The sequence below is a fragment of the Pelobates fuscus genome, chromosome 12 (assembly GCF_036172605.1).
Source record: "Pelobates fuscus isolate aPelFus1 chromosome 12, aPelFus1.pri, whole genome shotgun sequence".
Lineage (NCBI taxonomy): Eukaryota > Metazoa > Chordata > Amphibia > Anura > Pelobatidae > Pelobates > Pelobates fuscus.
In genome coordinates, this window is record NC_086328.1 from 3,388,447 (window position 1) to 3,408,214 (window position 19,768).

The 19,768-nt window shown below is 46.6% G+C and overlaps 1 protein-coding gene across 1 annotated transcript in view; it reads right to left on the minus strand.

Annotated features, from left to right (window-relative positions):
- Window positions 1-1,940: 1,940 nt before the first annotated feature.
- Window positions 1,941-19,768, minus strand: part of FA2H (fatty acid 2-hydroxylase) — a 33,146-nt gene continuing 15,318 nt past the window's right edge. The window contains exons 2-7 of the mRNA XM_063438632.1: window positions 16,295-16,387; window positions 12,502-12,644; window positions 12,182-12,288; window positions 6,220-6,392; window positions 5,363-5,615; window positions 1,941-2,440 (exon numbers count right to left, since the gene is read on the minus strand). Of these exons, the coding sequence (XP_063294702.1) occupies window positions 2,364-2,440; window positions 5,363-5,615; window positions 6,220-6,392; window positions 12,182-12,288; window positions 12,502-12,644; window positions 16,295-16,387 (846 nt within the window). The 3' untranslated portion in view covers window positions 1,941-2,363. The remainder of the gene's footprint in view (window positions 2,441-5,362; window positions 5,616-6,219; window positions 6,393-12,181; window positions 12,289-12,501; window positions 12,645-16,294; window positions 16,388-19,768) is intronic.

Below are 19,768 nucleotides of genomic sequence, written 5' to 3' on the forward strand. Positions count from 1 at the left end.
ACCAATTTTACCCTAGTTTTGGATGTACCCCAAATACTTGTATCCCCAGATAGCCCTAGTCTGTGGGTACAACATAGTCAAAAATCATCCCATTCGGTAAAGGGGTTCGGGAGATATGGAGCTTCAAAGTTTTGACCGACCGCACAGACACACTAGCCGAAAATAGTTCCATAAGATTTGGCCTTGCGGTCGGTCCTCGTTCGTGCGGAAAAAAGGCACGAAAATCTTGCCATCCATTCGGTTCTTGAAGGTCGCTAGAATCCCCATAGTCTATTAAGTCTTTCTACTGAACAGCAGGGGGGTTTGGTAGTTTTGGCACGAATTCCCGGTTTTATGGAGTTCTCAGCGGTGTTCGCCTACTCGAGTGTCCGATTTTGGTTCCAGACGCTCGACGGCAAATCACCGCTGTTCGGGACTAAGATGGCCGCGACCACGTGTAAAAGTCCCGAAATGGCGGCCACCTAGTATGTGAGACAGGGAATTTGTGCGTTTGCAAACAAATAGCAAATGTCGACCTGGGAGGTAAAATACCACCTAATTAACAGCAGGGTGGTCCGGTGTTCGGTAGTTTGGTTCGTTCAGATGGCATAAAATAAACAAATTCTCCTGATTATTCCACATGAACCAGGTAATCCATTCCAGGCTGATTATAGTCTCTGAAAAAGGGCTGGCTTGGCAACAAATATTCCCAGGTAATTGTAAGGTTCTGTTACAGAAGCCTATATTATGCTCTTCACAACTGGTCCAGTGATCACATTACCTCTAAAAATGCAATCATTTTACAAACTTGGCAATCTATGATACTTAAATTTCTGGTTCAAATCCCCAAAACCTTAATCACATTTATATCAAACATTCCTCCTGTTCTTTATTCAACTTTTACAGAGATGATTTTTGTAACAAGTGATTTGGTCATAGTACGGGCGAGGTGAGCTGTGAGAAGGTTACCTGTATCTCCCGTTCATTGCTCTTATCTTATAGCATGTTAACTAATCTCTAGTCTCTAACACTGTCATCACATGACAGCCAATAAACCCATGCCATCACGAGGACTGTGCTGATTACACAATGACATGTCCAGCAGTATAATCCAAACCTCGCCACGATGAGACAGACTGCTGCTTCATTCTGTATACAGCTATTACAAAAATGCAGTAACGTGGGCAGCATTTATTTATACACATATCCCAAAAGGCAGCTTGCTTGTATTTCCATCATAATAGAAAATAGGTGATAGGTCTCAAAGTGAGTGATTATATACAAAGTAGAGAAATGGAAGGTGTCAAGACTTCTGGTGTTCTCTTACAAATCTTTATCGCACCTGCACAGACCCAGGGTGGCTGCGCCAACATGTTGTCCTTTCAGTAAGAGTCTTACTTCATACATGGACAATATATTATTGATCTTTGTACAAGATGTTGTGTATATATTGTTGTATAAAATAATATTTTAGTGCAGATACAGATTGTCCATTCTACACTTGCAGATAGATAGGCTTTGATTATATTTGGTAACAGTGTATAGATTTGGTTAATTGCGGTATTAATCTGACTAAGTGCATTCTATTACATCGTAATCGATCCTCTGATTTTCACGTCTGATCCTTACAAGTTTACAGACCCCCTAATAATCTTTGCGTGCAATAAAAACCCATGGCCTCCATATCTGGTTTCTGTATTCTGATATGACAGAGAGAGGAGGAATTAAACCATCAATGGCGGAACCAGAATCACATTAACACTACGTACATCACGTGGCGCAAGTCAATTATCTCCAACAAACTCAGTGTAATGTGATACAATGTATTATAACCTGGCCTTCCCATTGCAAATACAGGAAATTGGCTCCAGTAATGGAATTTACGTGACCCCTTCAAACCTAGAGTCCATTTCAATAACGGACCTTCCCAAAGATAATACATTTAGGATTATACATTTTTTTTTTATAAAAGTTAGTTTATTTTAAGACATTTTTACATATTCTGGATTTTACATGAAGGGGGCCGTAGCTATTAATGATAACGCTGTCATTGTGGATTTTCATATATATAGAAAGTTATATTCATTTCTCCTTTTCCAAGACATTAGCAGCAGCGTTAATCTGACAGCTAGACAGGGCACTCCGCGTTCACTCCAGGTGGGACCAAGATCCAGTACTGGCTTTCGTAGAACTCCCAACACATCTCTCCAATTTGTTTTACATTTAAATAAATAATTATCTCTCTGCTTTTGTGCGTCCATACCACTTGGGATCAATGGAAAAAAAAACAACGAACTTTCATTTATAAAACCGAAACATAAATAAACTTTTTCTCCTCCCCCGGTATGAATTCCTTAAGAATATGTTGATTCTCTAAGGAAAGCTTAGTAATCCTTTGCGGAGTCCTCAGGAATTAGCGTGTTAAACGGCCGGTCCCACAGTGTGCTGGTAATGCCAAATCCTGGAAAGGGGAAGAAAGCAAAGAGATTAAAATGAGGACATCATTACTAGCACAGTACATCAAGCCAAGGGTGCTAAACTAGACCATGGGCCAGCACAAGCCCAATAATGGTTAATACCAGTAACAGAGAAGAGGCCACTAGCTTCAGGCACGTTTATTTGAACATGAGGAACACTTCAACGTTTTGACCCAGAATGGGGTCTTTGTTAAGCTCTGTTACTCTGTAACATTATTCTTTGTTACTGGTATATATATGAATGGACTTGTCATGGATCTTAGACCTCCAGCACTGTAAGGACTGAGCTCTCTGGAAGGACAAATCATTACAGAAAGAGGTTCAATGTGTGCCACTAAAGTTGTCCTATTCAAAGCCACACACACACTGGTGGCGTTCTAGCACGTTCCACGTTGCCACTTACCACAGGACTGCATCATTATAGTAGATGGGATGCAGGGTAAGCGTCCCTTGTGTGAGCAGTACAGGTGTTTAATTATCAATTATACGATGACGGACAGCCCGACCAATAAAGTAAACACAGGCCCGTTCAGCTAGTGGGGATAATTTGTTGGTCGGAGAATGTGGGTTTGGTCTGCAAACATTGCTGCTCTCAGGGTGTGTTACATTATTAGAACCCAATGTACCGTGGATTCCGTAATGACATCTTGGAGCGTTTTGTTTGATTGGATACAGATAGAAAAGATATCTTACTGTGAATTTGACGGCCCCAGACATTTATAAAGAATAGCCCAAAATTACCCCTGAAGAACAGAAATGGCTTCTGCAACCCGGTTTAATTTCATCCTAGCAGATAAATTCTGATTGTCCAAACAACTCCTCAGCGAGGAGTTTACTGCTGTGAGTAGAGATCTGAGCAAACAGCGAAACATGAGACAGACAAGCAGGCACCTTAAAAATGAGAGGTAGAGACAGGCAAAGTCAAAGAGAGGGAGAGACAGGACGCAAGAGACAGCGCCTAATGAAAGAAAGAGGGAGAGACAGGACGCAAGAGACAGCGCCTAATGAAAGAGAGGGAGAGACAGGACGCAAGAGACAACGCCTAATGAAAGAGAGGGAGAGACAGGATGCAAGAGACAGCGCCTAATGAAAGAGAGGGAGAGACAGGATGCAAGAGACAGCGCCTAATGAAAGAGAGGGAGAGACAGGGCGCAAGAGACAGCGCCTAATGAAAGAGAGGGAGAGACAGGACGCAAGAGACAGCACCTAATGAAAGAGAGGGAGAGACAGGACGCAAGAGACAACGCCTAATGAAAGAGAGGGAGAGACAGGACGCAAGAGACAGCGCCTAATGAAAGAGAGGGAGAGACAGGACGCAAGAGACAACGCCTAATGAAAGAGAGGGAGAGACAGGATGCAAGAGACAGCGCCTAATGAAAGAGAGGGAGAGACAGGATGCAAGAGACAGCGCCTAATGAAAGAGAGGGAGAGACAGGGCGCAAGAGACAGCGCCTAATGAAAGAGAGGGAGAGACAGGACGCAAGAGACAGCACCTAATGAAAGAGAGGGAGAGACAGGACGCAAGAGACAACGCCTAATGAAAGAGAGGGAGAGACAGGACGCAAGAGACAGCGCCTAATGAAAGAAAGAGAGGGAGAGACAGGATGCAAGAGAAAGCGCCTAATGAAAGAGAGGGAGAGACAGGACGCAAGAGACAGCGCCTAATGAAAGAAAGAGAGGGAGAGACAGGACGCAAGAGAAAGCGCCTAATGAAAGAGAGGGAGAGACAGGACGCAAGAGAAAGCGCCTAATGAAAGAGAGGGAGAGACAGGACGCAAGAGACAGCGCCTAATGAAAGAGAGGGAGAGACAGGACGCAAGAGACAGCGCCTAATGAAAGAGAGGGAGAGACAGGACGCAAGAGACAGCGCCTAATGAAAGAGAGGGAGAGACAGGACGCAAGAGACAGCACCTAATGAAAGAGAGGGAGAGACAGGACGCAAGAGACAACGCCTAATGAAAGAGAGGGAGAGACAGGACGCAAGAGACAGCGCCTAATGAAAGAAAGAGAGGGAGAGACAGGACGCAAGAGAAAGCGCCTAATGAAAGAGAGGGAGAGACAGGACGCAAGAGACAGCACCTAATGAAAGAGAGGGAGAGACAGGACGCAAGAGACAACGCCTAATGAAAGAGAGGGAGAGACAGGACGCAAGAGACAGCGCCTAATGAAAGAGAGGGAGAGACAGGACGCAAGAGACAGCACCTAATGAAAGAGAGGGAGAGACAGGACGCAAGAGACAACGCCTAATGAAAGAGAGGGAGAGACAGGACGCAAGAGACAGCGCCTAATGAAAGAAAGAGAGGGAGAGACAGGACGCAAGAGAAAGCGCCTAATAAAAGAGAGGGAGAGACAGGACGCAAGAGACAGCGCCTAATGAAAGAAAGAGAGGGAGAGACAGGACGCAAGAGAAAGCGCCTAATGAAAGAGAGGGAGAGACAGGACGCAAGAGAAAGCGCCTAATGAAAGAGAGGGAGAGACAGGACGCAAGAGACAGCGCCTAATGAAAGAGAGGGAGAGACAGGACGCAAGAGACAGCGCCTAATGAAAGAGAGGGAGAGACAGGACGCAAGAGACAACGCCTAATGAAAGAGAGGGAGAGACAGGACGCAAGAGACAGCGCCTAATGAAAGAGAGGGAGAGACAGTACGCAAGAGACAGCGCCTAATGAAAGAAAGAGAGGGAGAGACAGGACGCAAGAGAAAGCGCCTAATGAAAGAGAGGGAGAGACAGGACGCAAGAGAAAGCGCCTAATGAAAGAGAGGGAGAGACAGGACGCAAGAGACAGCGCCTAATGAAAGAGAGGGAGAGACAGGACGCAAGAGAGAGCACCTAATGAAAGAGAGGGAGAGTAAAGGGTTAAGAGCATTGGGCAAACAAAGCAAATGTATTGTTTTCAATGTACATACCTAACTTTTGGTGCTCAAAGTGATGGCGAACATGGTAGGACTTAAGCCAAGCCAGGTAGGACCCTTTGGAAGGAGAACCATAGTGCAGGTAATAGTGCGTCATATCATATGCTACATATCCAAAAAGGCCTCCTACAAACAGGGACAACCCCACCTCCGCAGGAAGCACATATTGAAGGATGATGTACAGTGGTACAATCACAAAGGATGCTGGGACTGGAGGGAATACCAGACGGGAACTGTCAAACGGAGCCTGGAAAACAGGACAGGCTGTGAATCCTTTACTCTAAATACAATCTAGCAGATATTCAGAGGAAGTAATGTACTTCTAAATAACTGATAAACCTTGGGAGACTTGGAGCCGACCCAGAAACCGGTCAATGTTTGGCACAACGTTTATCAGAGCAGATTGTGGCCCACACCACCAAGTGTCATGCAACTAACAGCAGGATATTTATATTCACCTCGCTATCCCCAGGCGGCGATATTACGCATTCTTTCATGGGTTAGACCGCCAACGGAATTACACCTCAATATCCCGGTAACATCACAATAGCTGACTAGTACTGAGAAATGTTTATTACTTTCATCATCAGCTTATCAAGGTCACATTTATTTGTAAAACTTACTAGAGAGATACTTCAATATCATGTTCTGTTTAAAATGACCTTGATTTTAGGAATTGTAGTAAATATCAGAATAGTTTGTAACGGTGGCATTTAGAATACAATGTGGCTCTCTGTGGATGGTAAATTGTGTGGGGTCTCTGCATGTCTCTCCATTGTGGTGATATGTTTCCCACCAGCAGCAGTTAACCTAACCGGAAGCATTTCTTTTGGCACTGCCATATTCCTCACCTTATGGTGTTGCCCGTGAAGCAGGAAGTGGAGGGTAATAAGAAAGTAATTATTGGCTGGGGGGTTCATGTGGAACACGTATCTGTGAATGGCATACTCCATCAGCGTCCAGATCATCATTCCCACCAGGAAGAGTGGAAAGAAACAGAAGACGGGCACGGGAATGGAATAATCTAACAAAAAATAAAACATTTAAGTCAACCACAGTTCTCTAAATGTTCCCTACACTGTCAGCAAGCAATGGCTTTCACAATGTTTAACATTTAAACTTATCGGACATTCTAGCAGAACTGGAAGGAATGAATGCACCGGAGAAGGAATCTATTGAAAAGGCAAAAAGGCTGCTCTCACTAAAGCTACTAAATGTACCAACCAGATGATTACAATCCTGCCTTTCTAAATCTTTCTCACTCCCAAGGGGGATGGAAGATGATGGCTGCTTGGCCACTGAAATATTATATTCTCACTACAGTCCTGTGATCTGCCTTCATCCTTTACACCCGATGGTTAACGCAGCCCCTGGAACAATTACTGCACCACTATCACTCCTTATATTAGCCAAATGACTGAAAATAATAAACCCAACAGCCCAAGAAATAAAAGTTAAAAATTGCAAAGGATTCATGGTCACTCCAATGGAACCAGCATCTCATGATAAGCAGGGGGGGGGGGGTGGATGGTTAGGATGAGTGGGGCGCATATTTAGGCCTCAATCCCTCTGTTACTGTGTCATTATACCCCACTCCCTCTAACATGTAAACTCACTGAGCGGGGCCTCAATCCCTCTGTTACTGTCACTATACCCCACTCCCTCTAACATGTAAACTCACTGAGCGGGGCCTCAATCCCTCTGTTACTGTCACTATACCCCACTCCCTCTAACATGTAAACTCACTGAGCGGGGCCTCAATCCCTCTGTTACTGTGTCACTATACCCCACTCCCTCTAACATGTAAACTCACTGAGCAGGCCCTCAATCCCTCTGTTACTGTGTCACTATACCCCACTCCCTCTAACATGTAAACTCACTGAGCGGGGCCTCAATCCCTCTGTTACTTTCACTACACCCCACTCCGTCTAACATGTAAACTCACTGAGCGGGGCCTCAATCCCTCTGTTACTGTGTCACTATACCCCACTCCCTCTAACATGTAAACTCACTGAGCAGGCCCTCAATCCCTCTGTTACTGTGTCACTATACCCCACTCCCTCTAACATGTAAACTCACTGAGCAGGGCCCTCAATCCCTCTGTTACTGTGTCACTATACCCCACTCCCTCTAACATGTAAACTCACTGAGCGGGGCCTCAATCCCTCTGTTACTGTGTCACTATACCCCACTCCCTCTAACATGTAAACTCACTGAGCAGGGCCCTCAATCCCTCTGTTACTGTGTCACTATACCCCACTCCCTCTAACATGTAAACTCACTGAGCAGGGCCCTCAATCCCTCTGTTACTGTGTCACTATACCCCACTCCCTCTAACATGTAAACTCACTGAGCAGGGCCCTCAATCCCTCTGTTACTGTGTCACTATACCCCACTCCCTCTAACATGTAAGCTCACTGAGCAGACCCTCAATCCCTCTGTTACTGTGTCACTATACCCCACTCCCTCTAACATGTAAACTCACTGAGCAGGCCCTCAATCCCTCTGTTACTGTGTCACTATACCCCGCTCCCTCTAACATGTAAGTTCACTGAGCAGGGTCCTCAATCCCTCTGTTACTGTCACTATACCCCACTCCCTCTAACATGTAAACTCACTGAGCAGGCCCTCAATCCCTCTGTTACTGTGTCACTATACCCCACTCCCTCTAACATGTAAGCTCACTGAGCAGACCCTCAATCCCTCTGTTACTGTGTCACTATACCCCACTCCCTCTAACATGTAAGCTCACTGAGCAGGGCCCTCAATCCCTCTGTTACTGTGTCACTATACCCCACTCCCTCTAACATGTAAACTCACTGAGCAGGGCCCTCAATCCCTCTGTTACTGTGTCACTATACCCCGCTCCCTCTAACATGTAAACTCACTGAGCAGGGCCCTCAATCCCTCTGTTACTGTGTCACTATACCCCACTCCCTCTAACATGTAAGCTCACTGAGCAGGGCCTCAATCCCTCTGTTACTGTCACTATACCCCACTCCCTCTAACATGTAAACTCACTGAGCAGGCCCTCAATCCCTCTGTTACTGTGTCACTATACCCCGCTCCCTCTAACATGTAAGTTCACTGAGCAGGGTCCTCAATCCCTCTGTTACTGTCACTATACCCCACTCCCTCTAACATGTAAACTCACTGAGCAGGCCCTCAATCCCTCTGTTACTGTGTCACTATACCCCACTCCCTCTAACATGTAAGCTCACTGAGCAGACCCTCAATCCCTCTGTTACTGTGTCACTATACCCCGCTCCCTCTAACATGTAAACTCACTGAGCAGGGCCCTCAATCCCTCTGTTACTGTGTCACTATACCCCACTCCCTCTAACATGTAAGCTCACTGAGCAGGGCCTCAATCCCTCTGTTACTGTCACTATACCCCACTCCCTCTAACATGTAAACTCACTGAGCAGGCCCTCAATCCCTCTGTTACTGTGTCACTATACCCCACTCCCTCTAACATGTAAGCTCACTGAGCAGACCCTCAATCCCTCTGTTACTGTGTCACTATACCCCACTCCCTCTAGCATGTAAACTCACTGAGCAGGCCCTCAATCCCTCTGTTACTGTGTCACTATACCCCACTCCCTCTAGCATGTAAACTCACTGAGCAGGCCCTCAATCCCTCTGTTACTGTGTCACTATACCCCACTCCCTCTAGCATGTAAACTCACTGAGCAGGCCCTCAATCCCTCTGTTACTGTGTCACTATACCCCACTCCCTCTAGCATGTAAACTCACTGAGCAGGACCCTCAATCCCTCTGTTACTGTGTCACTATACCCCACTCCCTCTAGCATGTAAACTCACTGAGCAGGCCCTCAATCCCTCTGTTACTGTGTCACTATACCCCACTCCCTCTAGCATGTAAACTCACTGAGCAGGGCCCTCAATCCCTCTGTTACTGTGTCACTATACCCCACTCCCTCTAACATGTAAGCTCACTGAGCAGGGCCCTCAATCCCTCTGTTACTGTGTTACTATACCCCACTCCCTTAACATGTAAACTCACTGAGCAGGGCCCCCAATCCCTCTGTTACTGTGTCACTATACCCCACTCCCTCTAGCATGTAAGCTCACTGAGCGGGGCCCTCAATCCCTCTGTTACTGTGTCACTATACCCCACACCCTCTAACATGTAAACTCACTGAGCAGGGCCCTCAATCCCTCTGTTACTGTGTCACTATACCCCACTCCCTCTAACATGTAAACTCACTGAGCAGGGCCCCCAATCCCTCTGTTACTGTGTCACTATAACCCCACTCCCTCTAACATGTAAACTCACTGAGCAGGGCCCTCAATCCCTCTGTTACTGTGTTACTATACCCCACTCCCTCTAACATGTAAACTCACTGAGCAGGGCCCCCAATCCCTCTGTTACTGTGTCACTATACCCCACTCCCTCTAACATGTAAACTCACTGAGCAGGGCCCTCAATCCCTCTGTTACTGTGTTACTATACCCCACTCCCTCTAACATGTAAACTCACTGAGCAGGGCCCCCAATCCCTCTGTTACTGTGTCACTATACCCCACTCCCTCTAACATGTAAACTCACTGAGCAGGGCCTCAATCCCTCTGTTACTGTGTCACTATACCCCACTCCCTCTAACATGTAAGCTCACTGAGCAGGACCCTCAATCCCTCTGTTACTGTGTCACTATACCCCACTCCCTCTAACATGTAAGCTCACTGAGCAGGGCCCTCAATCCCTCTGTTACTGTGTCACTATACCCCACTCCCTCTAACATGTAAACTCACTGAGCAGGCCCTCAATCCCTCTGTTACTGTGTCACTATACCCCACTCCCTCTAGCATGTAAACTCACTGAGCAGGGCCCTCAATCCCTCTGTTACTGTGTCACTATACCCCACTCCCTCTAGCATGTAAACTCACTGAGCAGGCCCTCAATCCCTCTGTTACTGTCACTATACCCCACTCCCTCTAGCATGTAAACTCACTGAGCAGGCCCTCAATCCCTCTGTTACTGTGTCACTATACCCCACTCCCTCTAGCATGTAAACTCACTGAGCAGGCCCTCAATCCCTCTGTTACTGTGTCACTATACCCCACTCCCTCTAGCATGTAAACTCACTGAGCAGGCCCTCAATCCCTCTGTTACTGTGTCACTATACAACACTCCCTCTAACATGTAAACTCACTGAGCAGGGCCCTCAATCCCTCTGTTACTGTGTCACTATACCCCACTCCCTCTAACATGTAAACTCACAGAGCAGGGCCTCAATCCCTCGGTTACTGTGTCACTATATCCCACTCCCTCTAACATGTAAACTCACTGAGCAGGGCCTCAATCCCTCTGTTACTGTGTCACTATACCTCACTCCCTCTAACATGTAAGCTCACTGAGCAGGCCCTCAATCCCTCTGTTACTGTGTCACTATACCCCACTCCCTCTAACATGTAAACTCACTGAGCAGGGCCCCCAATCCCTCTGTTACTGTGTCACTATACCCCACTCCCTCTAACATGTAAACTCACTGAGCAGGGCCTCAATCCCTCTGTTACTGTGTCACTATAACCCCACTCCCTCTAACATGTAAACTCACTGAACAGGGCCCTCAATCCCTCTGTTACTGTGTCACTATACCCCACTCCCTCTAACATGTAAACTCACTGAGCAGGGCCCTCAATCCCTCTGTTACTGTGTCACTATACCCCACTCCCTCTAACATGTAAGCTCACTGAGCAGGACCCTCAATCCCTCTGTTACTGTGTCACTATACCCCACTCCCTCTAACATGTAAGCTCACTGAGCAGGGCCCTCAATCCCTCTGTTACTGTGTCACTATACCCCACTCCCTCTAACATGTAAACTCACTGAGCAGGCCCTCAATCCCTCTGTTACTGTGTCACTATACCCCACTCCCTCTAGCATGTAAACTCACTGAGCAGGGCCCTCAATCCCTCTGTTACTGTGTCACTATACCCCACTCCCTCTAGCATGTAAACTCACTGAGCAGGCCCTCAATCCCTCTGTTACTGTCACTATACCCCACTCCCTCTAGCATGTAAACTCACTGAGCAGGCCCTCAATCCCTCTGTTACTGTGTCACTATACCCCACTCCCTCTAGCATGTAAACTCACTGAGCAGGCCCTCAATCCCTCTGTTACTGTGTCACTATACCCCACTCCCTCTAGCATGTAAACTCACTGAGCAGGCCCTCAATCCCTCTGTTACTGTGTCACTATACAACACTCCCTCTAACATGTAAACTCACTGAGCAGGGCCCTCAATCCCTCTGTTACTGTGTCACTATACCCCACTCCCTCTAACATGTAAACTCACAGAGCAGGGCCTCAATCCCTCGGTTACTGTGTCACTATATCCCACTCCCTCTAACATGTAAACTCACTGAGCAGGGCCTCAATCCCTCTGTTACTGTGTCACTATACCTCACTCCCTCTAACATGTAAGCTCACTGAGCAGGCCCTCAATCCCTCTGTTACTGTGTCACTATACCCCACTCCCTCTAACATGTAAACTCACTGAGCAGGGCCCTCAATCCCTCTGTTCCTTTGCATCCAACTCGTCTAGTTACAATTATGCGTCTGTTTGCCCACACATTGTACATCGCTACGGAATTTAATGTCGCTATATATATATATCACAACAACAACATGACCAAACACCCGCTCCGTAAGCTTTTTTTAATACGAGGTTGCGAGATCCTAGGTGTGCATTCTCAAAGAATCATTTCTAACCATGGATTCTATTAACCAGCATCCTTACAATTCCCTTGATTCGAGATGGTTAGAGCAAATTACTTGGATTGATTACCTGTTGTGAATGAAGAAAAGAGCTTTGTCTTCCCTTGTGCCAGCTCAGTCAGACAATACCATATTAAATACACCACCACCGGGACCCAGACTGCCAACACGATATACCTGTACAGAGGGAAACCACATTGAACCAGATTGTGTGCTCACAGATACCAGAAAAGGGAATCGCTTGCGCATTTAAACACACAGGTTAAACCCACCAACCACCACACACCTTCTAGACTAGTCACAAAAGCTTCATAAGCTTTGAGCTCTGTCTATCCCACCCTCAATCTGTGAGATAATGAATTATCGCAGGATAATGGGGGTGATACTTGCCAGGAGGTTTTCGAACACCACTCCATAAACTGTGTTTGGAAGAGTCGGATGGGGCGATTGACTGGTTGATGCACCCACTCGTCATACTTCTCCCGTAAGTGTCCTACTTGCCAGAGCAATGGCTTCTCCCAGTCAACTATATCCTGAAAAAGGAAGTATTCACATTAAGAAAAAAAAACACTAAATCTAAGAAAAGCCAATGTGATCAAAATACGCTATAACAGGAAAATTGTGAATTTGTATAATTCAAGTCACACATTGATATCCTGCTGTTTTAGCCTTAAATAAAATATATATCCTTCACAAAGTGTAATGACAAAATAGCATGAAGGGGAAAAATGCCTCTTTTGAAACACACTCTAGCGAATGTGGTTTTTCAATTACACATTTTTAATTATATAAAGTAAAATGAATAAAAACTAAAATAAACCGACGATATTAACCAGACGCTCACTAGAAAAATCTTATTACTGAATCAGGATTCCATTTGTTATAAATTTGAATGAAAGATTAAATTGCAAGTATGGGGCAAGTGATGTGAGCAAATAAGGCAGAGACAGAGCCGGCACACAGACAGCTCCGCACAGACAGAGCCGGGGCACACAGACAGCTCTGCACAGACAGAGCCGGCACACAGACAGCTCCGCACAGACAGAGCCGGGGCACACAGACAGCTCTGCACAGACAGAGCCGACACACAGACAGCTCTGCACAGACAGAGCCGAGGCACACAGACAGCTCTGCACAGACAGAGCCGAGGCACACAGACAGCTCTGCACAGACAGAGCCGAGGCACACAGACAGCTCTGCACAGACAGAGCCGAGGCACACAGACAGCTCTGCACAGACAGAGCCGAGGCACACAGACAGCTCTGCACAGACAGAGCCGAGGCACACAGACAGCTCTGCACAGACAGAGCCGAGGCACACAGACAGCTCTGCACAGACAGAGCCGGGGCACACAGACAGCTCTGCACAGACAGAGCCGACACACAGACAGCTCTGCACAGAGCCGACACAGAACGCTCTGCACAGACAGAGCCGACACAGAACGCTCTGCACAGAGCCGACACAGAACGCTCTGCACAGACAGAGCCGACACAGAACGCTCTGCACAGAGCCGACACAGAGCGCTCTGCACAGACAGAGCCGACAGAGCAGACACAGAACGCTCTGCACAGACAGAGCCGACACAGAACGCTCTGCACAGACAGAGCCGACACAGAACGCTCTGCACAGACAGAGCCGACACAGAACGCTCTGCACAGACAGAGCCGACACAGAACGCTCTGCACAGACAGAGCCGACACACAACGCTCTGCACAGACAGAGCCGACACACAACGCTCTGCACAGACAGAGCCGACACACAACGCTCTGCACAGACAGAGCCGACACACAACGCTCTGCACAGACAGAGCCGACACACAACGCTCTGCACAGACAGAGCCGACACACAACGCTCTGCACAGACAGAGCCGACACACAACGCTCTGCACAGACAGAGCCGACACACAGAACGCTCTGCACAGACAGAGCCGACACACAGAACGCTCTGCACAGACAGAGCCGACACACAGAACGCTCTGCACAGACAGAGCCGACACACAGAACGCTCTGCACAGACAGAGCCGACACACAGACAGCTCTGCACAGACAGAGCCGACACACAGACAGCTCTGCACAGACAGAGCCGACACACAGACAGCTCTGCACAGACAGAGCCGACACACAGACAGCTCTGCACAGACAGAGCCGACACACAGACAGCTCTGCACAGACAGAGCCGACACACAGACAGCTCTGCACAGACAGAGCCGACACACAGACAGCTCTGCACAGACAGAGCCGACACACAGACAGCTCTGCACAGACAGAGCCGACACACAGACAGCTCTGCACAGACAGAGCCGACACACAGACAGCTCTGCACAGACAGAGCCGACACACAGACAGCTCTGCACAGACAGAGCCGACACACAGACAGCTCTGCACAGACAGAGCCGACACACAGACAGCTCTGCACAGACAGAGCCGACACACAGACAGCTCTGCACAGACAGAGCCGACACACAGACAGCTCTGCACAGACAGAGCCGACACACAGACAGCTCTGCACAGACAGAGCCGACACACAGACAGCTCTGCACAGACAGAGCCGACACACAGACAGCTCTGCACAGACAGAGCCGACACACAGACAGCTCTGCACAGACAGAGCCGACACACAGACAGCTCTGCACAGACAGAGCCGACACACAGACAGCTCTGCACAGACAGAGCCGACACACAGACAGCTCTGCACAGACAGAGCCGACACACAGACAGCTCTGCACAGACAGAGCCGACACACAGACAGCTCTGCACAGACAGAGCCGACACACAGACAGCTCTGCACAGAGCCGACACACAGACAGCTCTGCACAGAGCCGACACACAGACAGCTCTGCACAGAGCCGACACACAGACAGCTCTGCACAGAGCCGACACACAGACAGCTCTGCACAGAGCCGACACACAGACAGCTCTGCACAGAGCCGACACAGAACGCTCTGCACAGAGCCGACACAGAACGCTCTGCACAGAGCCGACACAGAACGCTCTGCACAGAGCCGACACAGAACGCTCTGCACAGAGCCGACACAGAACGCTCTGCACAGACAGAGCCGACACAGAACGCTCTGCACAGACAGAGCCGACACAGAACGCTCTGCACAGACAGAGCCGACACACAGACAGCTCTGCACAGACAGAGCCGACACACAGACAGCTCTGCACAGACAGAGCCGACACACAGACAGCTCTGCACAGACAGAGCCGACACACAGACAGCTCTGCACAGACAGAGCCGACACACAGACAGCTCTGCACAGACAGAGCCGACACACAGACAGCTCTGCACAGACAGAGCCGACACACAGACAGCTCTGCACAGACAGAGCCGACACACAGACAGCTCTGCACAGACAGAGCCGACACACAGACAGCTCTGCACAGACAGAGCCGACACACAGACAGCTCTGCACAGACAGAGCCGACACACAGACAGCTCTGCACAGACAGAGCCGATACAGATAGGTCTGCAGAGAAACACAGACACACAGATAGCTCTGCACAGACAGAGCCGACACACAGACAGCTCTGCACAGACAGAGCCGACACACAGACAGCTCTGCACAGACAGAGCCGACACACAGACAGCTCTGCACAGACAGAGCCGACACACAGACAGCTCTGCACAGACAGAGCCGACACACAGACAGCTCTGCACAGACAGAGCCGACACACAGACAGCTCTGCACAGACAGAGCCGACACACAGACAGCTCTGCACAGACAGAGCCGACACACAGACAGCTCTGCACAGACAGAGCCGATACAGATAGGTCTGCAGAGAAACACAGACACACAGATAGCTCTGCACAGATATAGCAGACACAGCTCTGCAGAGAAAAAAAGAGAATACATCGAAAAGTGAAATCAGAGCTGGTGTGTAGTTCTGTTTTCCAGTCATTACGTGAGGCATCAGCCACAATAAAAGAAAGCCTTTGGACTGAGGACAAGAGAACACAGCTTATCAGCAGGTTTATCCATGCTTTCTCTTATCACAAGTATTCCCGTGACTGTTCGACCCAGTTGGAGACACCTGTTTAGAACCTCTAGCTGGATGTGGAACAGACATTGATCTTTGTCCTGTCTTTAGGTTAGACGAGGAGCACAGGTGTGTCATGAGATGCAAGTGCAGATAAGCAGTGATTACATGCAAGGCCCTCCTCGCTCTATATATTGTCTTACCGTCTCGGGGTTGAATGTTTTAAAGTGTATTCCAGGTTCAGAGTGTGCATGATCTGTGGCAGAATTGTACTGTTTTTTCCTCTCTTTCAGGTTCTAAAGGGTTAAAAGATAAAATCAGAATTGAACACGATGATACCAAATAAACATTTTATATACTCAGACTTCCACGTAAGGGATATAGTTCAACCAATACATCCCATAAGTAATATCAGTATAGGTACATTCAAAACATCTCTTAATGAAAGTGTCTGCACATGTAGCTGGGAAAGTCACATTAATCCCACAAAACACCTTTTTACAGCTCAGTGGGTTTGGGATCTATTCAATGCATGACCTCACAGCTCAATTTTCCACGTATAACATTCCATATAGGAGAAGTACATGAAGCTATTCTATGATCACGGATATGTACAGTTACTGTAATGGGCTAAAATACCCCCAGGTAAATCAATCTGGCCACATTATAGATTACAATCATTAATACGGTGTATAACATTCCCAGAATGCACTGCTCTGTACAGTAATACCATGCCATATTGTCACAGCATTCTGTCATTACACGCCATTCTATATACGGCCTCCTGGTCTAATCATGGTTTTATTAATATGGATTATTTGCATTTCTACAATGACTCAGAACAACATCATTCTAGGCGGGTATTATACGAAGGAGGAGGATCTCCGAACACTGTGGTCAATGGGTTACTACCTGGTTGTTTTATGGATTTCATCTGTTGCAATCCCTGTGTGTATTTACAGGGTTAATATTGGCCACGCGTAGAGGAGAGGTGTCTGTCCTTGTGACCGTTGTACCAGGCACAGATGGGAACCTACTATTTGTTCTCCAATCAATTTTTAACTATATTGTAGGCCGGGAGATGCCTCACCTGGGTGTCAGCACAGTCAGGCCTGGCAAACAGAGAGACAACACACCAACGTCCAGGCACACCCCATGCTTTCTCCAAGATGCAGTCTTTTGTTAAAAGCAAATTGTGATGACAACGTTTCGGCTCCTACATGAGCCTTTGTCAGGTCATGTGTCCTCTGTCATTGTACAATATAATTCCCCCAAATTATTAAAGGAACACTAACTGTATTCCTAAAATACTAACATGTATTCCTGACACAAGAGTGAGAAAATCACTGTTTAGGTCCTCACCTCCGCTTCTCTCCATTTGAAAAAAAAAAAGATTATTTTACTCACCTTCTCTCCCATGCCATGACGGTCATGCTGCAGCTGGCCCCACCTGGCTCCACCTACGTGGCTGAGATCACAAAACTTGTTGATGTCAGCCAATCCAATGCTTTCCAGAGGAACACATTGGGAGGCTAATGCGCATGCACGGCGTCATCGTCTCCACTATATGAAGTTGTTCTGAGGTCTATAGTGTCCCTTTAATTATACTGCATGCAGTCACAAGGAATTCGGTCACAAGCCCAAGCAGCTATTTTTAGCAAAACAGAAAGTTAGTAAGTAAGTTGTGTATACAGAGTTACAGATCAATATTATAACTGAACCCCCCAAGTCCTGTATGAGGGATGCAAGTTACACGAACATTACTGCTTTCATATTTTTAAATCAAGATCACAAATTTAGTTGCAATGTCTGTATCCCTTTATTGTAAAAGATATGGGGGGTGGGAGTAACGGAGTATTCTACAGACAGCAGTTACATTGTAATGTCCGTATCTCTGTAGTGTAAAGATATTGGGGAGTTGGTTAATTGCCCCCCTCCAGTGTGAGCTGCTGTGTTCCCCCCGAGTATTCTACAGACAGCAGTTACATTGTAATGTCCGTATCTCTGTAGTGTAAAGATATTGGGGGGTTGGTTAATTGCCCCCCTCCAGTGTGAGCTGCTGTGTTCCCTGAGTATTCTACAGACAGCAGTTGCATTGTAATGTCCGTATCCCTTTAGTGTAAAAGATATTGGGGGGTTTGGTTAATTGCCCCCTCCAGTGTGAGCTGCTGTGTTCCCAGAGTACTCTACAGACAGCATTTACATTGTAATGTCCGTATCCCTTTAGTGTAAAAAGATATTGGGAGGTTGTTGCTATAAACAATAAACCAATACAAGGTTACCATAATCCAATACTAGGTTACCATAAACCAATACTAGGTTACCATAAACCAATACTAGGCTACCATAATCCAATACTAGGCTACCATAATCCAATACTAGGCTATTATAATCCAATACTAGGCTACCATAATCCAATACTAGGTTACCATAATCCAATACTAGGTTACCATAAACCAATACCAGGTTACTATAAACCAATACAAGGTTACTATAAACCAATACTAGGTTACTATAATCCAATACTAGGTTACTATAATCCAATACTAGGTTACTATAATCCAATACTAGGTTACCATAAACCAATACTAGGTTACCATAAACCAATACTAGGTTACCATAATCCAAAACTAGGTTACCATAAACCAATACTAGGTGACTATAAACCAATACTAGGTTACCATAAACCAATACTAGGTTACTATAAACCAATACTAGGTTACCATAAACCAATACTAGGTTACCATAAACCAATACTAGGTTACTATAAACCAATACTAGGTTACAATAAACCAATACTAGGTTACTATAAACCAATACTAGGTTACTATAAACCAATACTAGGTTACCATAAACCAATACTAGGTTACCATAAACCAATACTAGGTTACCATAAACCAATACTAGGTTATCATAAACCAATACTAGGTTACCATAAACCAATACTAGGTTACTATAATCCAAAACTAGGTTACCATAAACCAATACTAGGTGACTATAAACCAATACTAGGTTACCATAAACCAATACTAGGTTACTATAAACCAATACTAGGTTACTATAAACCAATACTAGGTTACTATAAACCAATACTAGGTTACTATAAAACACTTGACATTCTGCGTATTATTTAATATGTGCAATTTATGCAGTTGGGTATCTTCCTAGTAACAGAATTGGGGTTCATCTGGGGAGACGTGTGGAAGTCCGTGTATTGGGGATGTGTTCTCACGAATCTTTTTACATTTTGTTTGTATTACAACACCAATACCACAAATGATGAGCAATAAACACTTGTCTCTAAATGGCATAGAGTCTGTGTGTACAATGGCTCTTTGTCATGCTACCCGGCCTGCACAATGTGACCTTTTCATGGTTACTATTCCTAGTAACGATTGGGAGCGTGTTATATAACTGATAAATCAATAGTGTTAGAACTCCCACCACATCCTGCAATCTTTTCACTGGATTTTGGGCTTTAACCCTTAGAGTACATGGTAGGAGCGGGGGTATTCTTTCTAGCAATGTTAACTTTTGTGGGGAACGCCCTTCCCTCTCCGTTAGACTTTCACCCAGTCTCCACTCCTTCAAAAAAATAATTGAAAATTCACTTCTTCAGGAATTGTATAAATTAATATGTTAACAGCTTTCCTTCCCCACCCCCTGATTCCTCTCCT